At 47.2% G+C, this 9,464-nt stretch overlaps 1 protein-coding gene across 1 annotated transcript in view; it reads left to right on the top strand.

The window, feature by feature from the left end:
- The window catches only part of LOC103084056 (EH domain-containing protein 4-like), an 80,599-nt gene that overhangs the window by 28,471 nt on the left and 42,664 nt on the right, over positions 1–9,464 (top strand). Inside the window, exon 2 of the mRNA XM_007460199.1 lies at positions 1,622–1,798. Within this exon, the coding sequence (XP_007460261.1) occupies positions 1,622–1,798 (177 nt within the window). The remainder of the gene's footprint in view (positions 1–1,621; positions 1,799–9,464) is intronic.

The raw sequence follows: 9,464 nt of genomic DNA on the forward strand, positions 1-9,464 counted from the left end.
CTTTCCCTCTAACCCTGGAAATAAAATCATAGGTTCTGGGCTTCAGTTTGATCAGTCAAGACATTTTAGAAACAAAAGAAATGGTTCAGGACCAGACTGTAAGCTGCAGGAATGGGGAGTTGGAGAAAGTTGTGCATGTTTCTGCCCTGAGCCTCCTCCCAGGGTGAAGGATCATCTCCCTGGCAGGGCCGGGACAAGGCTCTGTCACCTCAAACAGGCATTCTCTTCCACCGCCCCCTCCCCCAGTTGCAGTTCACTGTCCCTGCCAAGTGTTCTCTGAAGGTGTTGCGTTTACACCTGTTGCTTGGTGATTAGTGAAAATACTCCCTCCTTATGTTCCCCTTGGTTGCAAAGGAAGGAGGGAGTTGTCTTTGCATCACCCATCCCATTCCATCCATATAGGCATACATATACCTAAGTGTGTCCCTACATCCTGGGAAGGAAATCTTGGTGGGGAGGAAGGGAGGGGCTCTGAGTGGCTTCAGCTAAATGATGTGCTGGTGGAGGTAGCGGGGAGCTATGTTAGGACACAGCCATTTCCCACAGAGAGCAGACTTTCCCCATAGCTCTACCTCTGGCTCCCTTGCCCCACACCAGCCATGCCACTGAGCCAGTCCTATGCCCTGTAGCACATCAGTTGGTCTCCTCAGCCCCCTGGATGAACATGCTCAGTGACATCTGCTAGGGCCACTGTATGCAGGTTAAACTGCATGAGGGCACCTGGGCAACGGGGCACATGGGGGTAAAATCCAGCGAGAGTCCTGCTCACTAAGCTGTGAGCCCTGGCACAGGGCTGGGTCTCCCTAGAGGAAGGGGCATCTTTTTCCAATTTGCACTGAAAGCTAGGGATGGCCCTGGTGATATCTAATCCGAGCCCTCCCCTTAGCAGTCTCCGTTGCTGCTCAATTCTTTGGCAATCATCTTCCATGGTCATGACTTCCAGGATCCCAAGGGAGCTGTAAAATGCTCAAGGGAGGCTTTTGGGGCCACACTGACTGCCAGTGATCAGGAAGGAGATGGTTCATCATTTCATTCACTACACTGGGTGCCCTTTGTGGGCAGGCATAGTGCTGGGTCCTGGGAATATACATCTGGCCATAGATATGGGCCTGCCTTCAAGGCCCACAAACATAGAAGTGCAGCACCCACAGTGAGCACCACGATGGCCACAGGCGCAGGGTGCCTGGGGCCCACAGAGCAGGTGTCCCCAACATGCTAGAGGGACGGGGACGCTTCCCTAAAGGAGGTGGGCCTGAGCAGGGTCTTCCAGGATGCATAGGAGCTGGCTGAGTACTCCTCTCTGGGGTAGTATCTATTGTGCCAATGGAACCGGGGATGGCTGTGCTGAGCTAAGGGCCACTTTGAGAAGGCCCAGCAGGTCTGCAAGATGTCTGCCTCTTTCACTAGGCTCCTTACATTGGGGGAAAAAATAGGTCTGTAGATTCTAAGCTTTGGAAATTTATTATTAGCAAAACAGTACAATGCCAATCATTCTCTTTTTCTTGGGGGTTATATTCTAGGTTTTCAAATGATTATGTTACAAATTGGTAGCCCCAGGAAGCTTTCTGGCCTCTTGCTTTGTGACCACATGCTAAGTTTCTTTTCTTTTCCCCTCTCCCAGATACTTACTGGAGCAAGATTTCCCAGGCATGAGGATTGGTCCAGAGCCCACCACCGACTCCTTCATCGCCGTGATGTATGGGGAGACTGAGGGCAGCACCCCAGGGAACGCTTTAGTCGTGGACCCCAAAAAGCCATTTCGAAAGCTTAGTCGCTTTGGAAATGCTTTCCTCAATCGGTAAGGACCAGCAAACTGCCATCTTTGGTCAGGTTGTTTAAACCTGTTCTTGGAATTCTTGCCCATTACATGTAAAGGTCCAAAACCAGAAGAACAGAGCATGTGTGTTCTGAAAGAGAGAAGTTATGAGAAAATTCACTATCATATTCAAATACTAGAAAAATTCTCTTAGGAAGTGATCATTTATACTTACTCTGGGTGACTTCAGAGGGCAAAGCTAAGGCCCAGGTTTGGACATTAGAAGGCCACACAGTATAAGGAACAAATTTCTAATAATTTGAGCCTCACAGAAATAGATCAAGTTGCCTTGTGAGGTAGTGAGCTCCCTGTGGCTGGCAATGTTACACGGTAGCTGGATGACTGCATCTCAGGCATCGTGTGCTGGGGCCTCCTGCACAGAGAGCTGAGCCCAGAGGACCACTGAAGTTCCCCTGACACCCAGACTTAGTCTTGGTTTTTCCAGGACTGGTCACCCCACCTCCTTGGCTGTCCCTTTTGCTTCTCAGTCCCATGCTTTGAGCTGCTTCCTCATTCATTAGAGCAAGGCAGGGGAGATAGAGTCAGAATACACAAAACGTTCATGATAGAGTCAGAATACACAAAACGTTAACGATAGAGTCAGAATACACAAAACGTTAATTTTGTTGCATAGGCATTATTTCATAGATGTGAAGTCGTAGGAGAGCTGAGGTTCTGTCTTGATTGGAGATGTGTTTTATTTGTACTACCTCTCACCAGAGTTCCCAACGACACAGTGGGGTACAGGACAGAGGACAAGCTAGCAGGTTGTCCTGGATGCAGCTCTGCACTTTCCTCTGCAGGATGCACCACCTGCTCTTACCTTCCCTCCCCTCTTCTTCTTTGACACTCCTAGCCTATTTTTTTTTAATTAACTAATTATTTGTTTATTTTTGGCTGCATTGGGTCTTTGTTGCTGCACGCGGGCTCTCTCTAGTTGTGGCGAGTGGGGGCTACTCTTCGTTGCGGTGTGCAGGCTTCTCATTGCGGTGGCTTCTCTTGTTGCAGAGCACAGGCTCTAGGCACATGGGCTTCAGTAGTTGTGGCACGCAGCCTCAGTAGTTGTGGCTCGTGGGCTCTAGAGCGCAGGCTCAGTAGTTGTGGTGCACAGGCTTAGTTGCTCCGCGGCATGTGGGATCTTCCCAGACCAGGGCTCGAACCTGTGTCCCCTGCATGGGCCGGCGGATTCTTAACCACTGCACCACCAGGGAAGCCCCTAGCCTATTTTTTAAAATGCTTTTCTCATTCTTCTTTCTTGTGTTCCCCTCACCCCTCCCTTCCCCTCTTGTAGGAATCTACCGCTTTAGACTGGTTGGTTGCGGGGAGTGGGCTATGGGAGTGCAGAGCCAGGTAGGGGTCCTCCAAACCCTTTTAGGGAGGCATGGAACTAGAGCTGACAGATAAGAGACTTGAACTGCACTTCTACTTTTTAGGTTAAAAAAAAAAAAAAAAAGGAACAGATCCTCCCCGCTGACTGCTGTCTTCCCAGAGGCTGAGGTGCCTGATCGCCCAATTCCAGGGTGCGCCATTCACGAGGACTGTGGAATGAATGACGTGCCCCGGTGCTGTGCAGTGGCTCTTGCCAAGAGTGGCCCAGGCGACCTCCACAGGCGCCTCTCTAGGGATCTGTACTCTCCTCTAAGAGCTTGTTTATGCTCCCAGAGCAAATCAAAAAAGGCATCCAAGGGGCACCAAGGGAACTTGGCCGTGGGATAAATAGAAATGTACAGATGATGTAGATGGGGTCTCAGAGAAATTCCATCTTGTTGCTGGCAGTGATTGGCAGAATACTGTCCAGATGACTTTTTCCACCTGCAGAGTCTCTCCTCTAGCAGAATTGTCCTCCTCAACTCCGGGGCAGCCTTTGTTGGCACCATCGTGCCTCCTTGTAGGAGAAGTAAGGGTTGAGCCCAGGAGAGAGAACACCAGAGGGTCTCTTGGGACAAGTGGACCACAGCTGAGGGGAAGTGGAACAAGAAGCTCCCCCCAGCAGGGCCTCCCAGGAGCTGTGGTCCTGGGGCAGGCAACAGCCAGACTTCCTGTCCCAAGACTGGCCCTGGAAGGTTCCGGAGGCCCTGGAAAGTGCAGGGCACAGGATCCTTCTCCATGAAAGGCTGCCTGGAGTCCCTCAATTTCATTACCACTGTCCTTAGTCTTATTTTCTTTTTGCCTAGCAAAGGCTTAAAAAAGAAATAAGCTGCCACCTTTTTCGAATTCCCATGTTATAAAGTCTGTATTCACAAGGGAAAAACTAGAGAGAGTGGTTATTGGCTTCTTTTATTTTGGCAGATGATTTACTTCCCTAACAAATTTATTTTTTCTTAAATCCCAAGCATACAGCAGATGAGAGTGGAAAAGAAGCATTCAGGAAAGACTTTGTGTTTGGGGGGTTTTTTTTGATGTGGACCATTTTTAAAGTCTTTATTGAATTTGTTACAATACTGCTTCTGTTTTATTTTTTGGTCACGAGGCTTGTAGGATCTTAACTCCCAGACCAGGGATTGAACCTGCGCCCCCTGCATTGGAAGGCAAAGTCTTAACCACCGGACTTCCAGGGAAGTCCCTCAGGAAAGATTTTGAATGGCAAGGTTCTTTATCTCAGAATTTAAAACTTGCTGAAAATAACCCATGCTTTATATAATTGTGTTAATTGAATTCAGAATACATAGAAAAGTAATAGCAAATATTTATATGGCATTTACTGTGTGTCTAAACTTTACTTGTAAATTAGCTCTAAATTCTCACAAAACCCTTGTGACATAGGTGCTACTATTATCCCCAACGTAGAGAGGAGGAATTGATGCAGAGAGAGGTTCATTTAACTTCCACAGGGCCACTCGGCTGATAAATGGCAGTGCTGGGATTGGAACCCAGGCCATCTGGCTAGAGTCCTGCTAGTGACTGCTGTACTGAGCTGCCCGATGGGAGGACGTTTGGACTGAGAATCACTGCCTACTGCCCTCTATCTAACATTTAAGGCTGTCCTCAATCTAGCCCGCCAGCAATGATGATGAAGATGATAATGATTATGTCCTAAATTATAGATTAATAATTTCACATACACCCTCTTTTCAGGGCTAATAAGACAGATGGTACTAGGGCCATTTTACAGATGAGAAAACTGAGAGCAAAGAAGTAAAATGACTTGCCCAAGAAGATGCAGAGACAGGGCTAGAATTCAGGCTCCCTCTTCCCTTTTACCTATTGCCCTGCACCTCACGAAGCACCAGCAAAGAGGAGTTCCTATCCTTCATAGCCACCTGGTGGCCATGTATACCTGAAGCTCACATGTCAGGGATGTACCACCTGGAAACTGATAGCGTACTTAAGAGTAAACAGCCTGCTTAAGTTGTATCTACAAGGCAGTGCTGCCGTTTCGCCCAGCACTAACACAAGGAAGAGGGTCAGTTAGCGTGGGGTGCTCAAATGTGTGTATGTAATTATAGCATCCCTGTGGGAACAGCAGCAGGCTTAGCTCTAAAGGCAGGCAAACTTCTTTCTACATAGCATACTTCCTGGGAATTAGGTCAAAATACAATACTTAGTAGGGAGGAGAACTGGTTGTCGGCTGTGGAGAACTTCCATCCCCCACCATACTGAGCAACAACCTGCCCCCACTACCCGTACGGGATAGGTCTCATTATTCTGGCCTTCCCGTTACAGGGTGTGGGCTTGGGCATCTACTCCCCCTGGGGAGTCTTTAAAAGAGTTTAGTACTTTGCAAGATGGTACCAGCCTCGAAGCATTAAACAAACCAGTGGAGCTTAAGCCTCGATCTCTAAGGCTGGTTTCTAAGAAGGTAACGGGAGGTTTACAGTGCACTTCTGAGGAACGAAGACAAATTCCCAAAAAGACAGCTTTGAATGATAGAAATTCCATACCTGAACGATAGAAAAAGAAAAGGAGTTGAGTCTGGAACAAAGAGTTATATGGAAAATAATGCGACATTCTGAGACTCCACCGTGCTGCTCTACTTTCTAGAGGAATTCCACAGACAAGCCTGTCTCGGAGTTGCTCTGTGGGAATGTGGTTATTGAGGTTCCAAAGTCTGTTGTCGGAAGGCAGTTCCACCTCACAGAGGGGAGGGACAGCCCAGCAGCACACTGAGGGCACAAGCCCTGGGGGACAGCAGCGTGTTTTGGTCAGTTCAAGAAATGTCAGGAGTTGGCCTCTGACACTTCCCCCTGCAGCCTGCATTTGGATCGCGTGTTAAATTTTTCCCTCAATCTACTTTTCTGAAAATGGTAATCTTTTTTTTCTTTTAATCCAGATAGCTACAGACATCATTTTCAGTTTAGGATCTACAATTTAGGATGCAATTGTAGACTTCCACAGAAGAAATTATTAATCTCATTTACTTCTCTGTTCCTCTTTGAAAAATAACTTTAATTGCTGGCCCTAGGGCTTGAAATTTTGAAACTTCCTTTTGAGCTGAAGGAATCTAAACAGTACTTCCAATGCTCCTGTCATTTTAGCCAGGCCTGATGGTGGTGATGGTGTGATAAAAACAAACCAATAGGGCTTCCCTGGCGGCGCAGTGGTTGAGAGTCCGTCTGCCGATGCAGGGTACGCAGGTTCATGCCCCGGTCCAGGAAGATCTCACATGCCGTGGAGCGCCTGGGCCCGTGAGCCATGGCCGCTGAGCCTGCGCGTCCGGAGCCTGTGCTCCACAATGGGAGAGGCCACAACAGTGAGAGGCCTGCGTACTGCAAAAAAAAAAAAAAATCCCAATAAAAAAAGCAACACAAAAAAAACTCCACTGTCTTAAATTTGCATAATGATTTAGCAATAATAGAATATATATATGTAATTTTGGACTTATCGTTACCTCTGTGTTTGTAACTGAATGAGGCTTCATTCAATAGACTTTTTTTAGACTGTGAATATTACATAGTCACTTAGTACCATTGGGATTTTTTAAAGAACTGATTTAATGCAAGTAAACAGCATCGGTCCACACACATGCTGGCTCCACCAGATAATTTAGCCGCAGAAATTAAGGAAAATAGGCTCTTGCCAAGAATCACTCTTGATTCACTAGCAAAACTAATTTTTTTTTTTAAACATGAGAGATTAACTGGTTAGGGGTGGAGGGTGTTTTGTTCTGGGTTTTGTGGTGTGCTTATCCATAATAAACTCCCTGAAGCCCTTCCCGTTAATCTTTAACCTCAGGATTTGTGGTGGCTCCTGGATCATCAAGCCATTGTTCTTTGTTGGCAGCTGCCTGCACAGCCCTGGTCCTGTCATCCCAGAAAACCAGCTTTTTCCCCTGTGGTGGTTGGGAGAGGGAGGTTTGATTGAGAAAAGTGTATGTTTAGGTTGAAGTGCATGGAATTGCCAATATTCAACCATCTTTTTGCTTGTAAAAGTGGTAGTTCCATAAGACTCAGTCTAAGGGGTAACCATGGGCTTTTCACAGTCTGGATGTGAAATTAAATTCCTCTTAGGTAGTAGAAGTTTAGATCAGGTCTTTGTGGTAGGACCATGTAATAATAATTGGTTATTACAGGTTAGTTGTCAAAGTCTTTTTGCATATTGGGTGCTATTCACTCTGCCAATTTAGGAAGTCGTGTAATCTCTCTGATCTTACTCTTATCAGTAAAGTGAACTGGGGCAAAAACAGCTCTATACTCTCTTCCATTGTAAGCTTAGGTTTATTTGAACCTAAAGACAACCTGGGAGTCCTCAGGCTGGTAGAATTGCTCAGAGACTTGACCAAGGCCAAGAGGTGAGTGAGAAGGAAGACGGCCAGAACCAGATGTTTTGCTTCCCGGTCACTGCTCTGCCCTCCACCAATGGATTGAGAGCAGGTCACACAAAGGGGCCTCTTTGGTGGGGAATTCCAGGGCTATGGCATGTCACTCCTTTATTTTAGGATGTTGCCTTCTGTTGATAAAGATAAACAGCGGTGATTCAAATGCATGAAATGGCAGTAGCAGCCTAACAGTTAAGAGCCGGACTGGGGTCAGAACTGCCAGGTTCGCATCCCAGCTCCATCACCTACCAGCTATGTGACTTGGCAAGTTATGGCATGTGACCCTTCTGTGCCCTTGCTGGGGAGGAAGAGATTTTCCTCTACCCTTCTAGGTTCTTCTGGCTGGTCCAAGAGTTAAGTTACATGAGACAGATTACCAGGAGAAAATCAAACAAAAATTTAATTACGTGTATACATGGGAGAGATCCAGGAAAACCGAGTAACTAACTCCCCCAGATGGCTGAAGCCCTCACCTTAAATACCATCTTCAGTTAAAGACAAAAGAGGATGTTGGGGGTAGTGGTTTGGAACCTGTAAGGGGAAGAAGGCAACTGACATGGAGCTGGAAAATAATGTTTGGTAAACAAATGTTCGCTGGGCCATGCAGAGACAGTGGGACACAGAGAGGAGTTTTAACAAATGGACTTTGCGAGGCTCCCCCCATATACTCAGCTAGTTCATACTGTGTTTATCTCTGGTGACAGCTCCCTTCCTGGAACAGGTCCTCTGTCTACATTCCTTAGGCAGTGAGAGGGGAGGTCAAAGATTCTTCCTGAGTCTTTCTGGGCCTTAAAAATAATCAGCCTAAATTAATCCTCATTCCAATGAGACACATTTTCGGGTTGGCCAGATTTGCTCCCCTCCACCCCAGTCTCATCCTTTGTAGAACGGAGGCACACAGCCCCACTGCTGAAGGTTGTGGCCATGATTGAGTGCGTTAATGGAAAGTGCTTAGGACAGTGCCTGGCACACAGTAAGTGGTCAGTGGATGCTTGTGTCATTTGATTATTGCTGCAACTACTGGGTATCACTGCACTGGAAATCACATCACTATTAAGCTACTGCCTGGCTCTTTTAAAATGTTGATAATTGAATTGGAATGTTAGTGTTTGGAGGTGATTTTAGGAACTGAAATCCCCCTACCTCCTTGTCTTACTGTGCCACAGGACTTCTAGCCACCGGCCTGAGACCTTATAGCCCAGACCATTCCTTTTCTCACCCCCTCTCTGCTACCCCTAAGCCTTCCTTGGTTGTGGGGTGACGGGGAATTCGGGTCCATGTAGGGTTCGATCCCCTCCTCCTCTCCTTTTATCAAAAATAAAATATATCAAGCCAGCCCTGGGTGAGGGACATATTTCATAAAGCTTACGTGAGGCTCCTGGGCTTAACTGGCATGTGTGCGTATTTCACGTGAAATGTAGAAGGCAAGGCACGGGTACGCTTTGTGCTTGTTAGTCCCTCTGAAAGAAGTAGGAAATCCATCTTGGGACAGCAAATCTGTTCTTGGAAACATTGCAGCAGACATATCAGTGGGAAAGGTCTGCCCCAAGGCTGACTGTGTTATATCTGATAAATAACCCACTTTTCACCTTCCTTTCATGGAACATCAAAGGAAGATAAGATTGCTATAACAGCATTGCATTAGGGTTTTTTCTGATTATAGTACAACCATTTAAGAAAACGCATGTGTGGTTCTAACCCCTAGAGTGTGGGCCATGCCCCCACACAGGGTTCTGAAAGCTGACTGTGCCCTGTGCTCCTTTGCCCACCTCCCCACCTCCCCCACACACATGCTGGGCAGGCTGTGCAAGGTCCAGCTCTGCACACACAACCCCTGTCACCCTCTCTCAGAGTGCCCCTGGAGAGCCCCTCCCCCTCCCCTCCCCCTCCCCT

This window comes from Lipotes vexillifer, unplaced genomic scaffold, assembly GCF_000442215.2.
Source record: "Lipotes vexillifer unplaced genomic scaffold, Lipotes_vexillifer_v1.1 scaffold408, whole genome shotgun sequence".
NCBI lineage: Eukaryota > Metazoa > Chordata > Mammalia > Artiodactyla > Lipotidae > Lipotes > Lipotes vexillifer.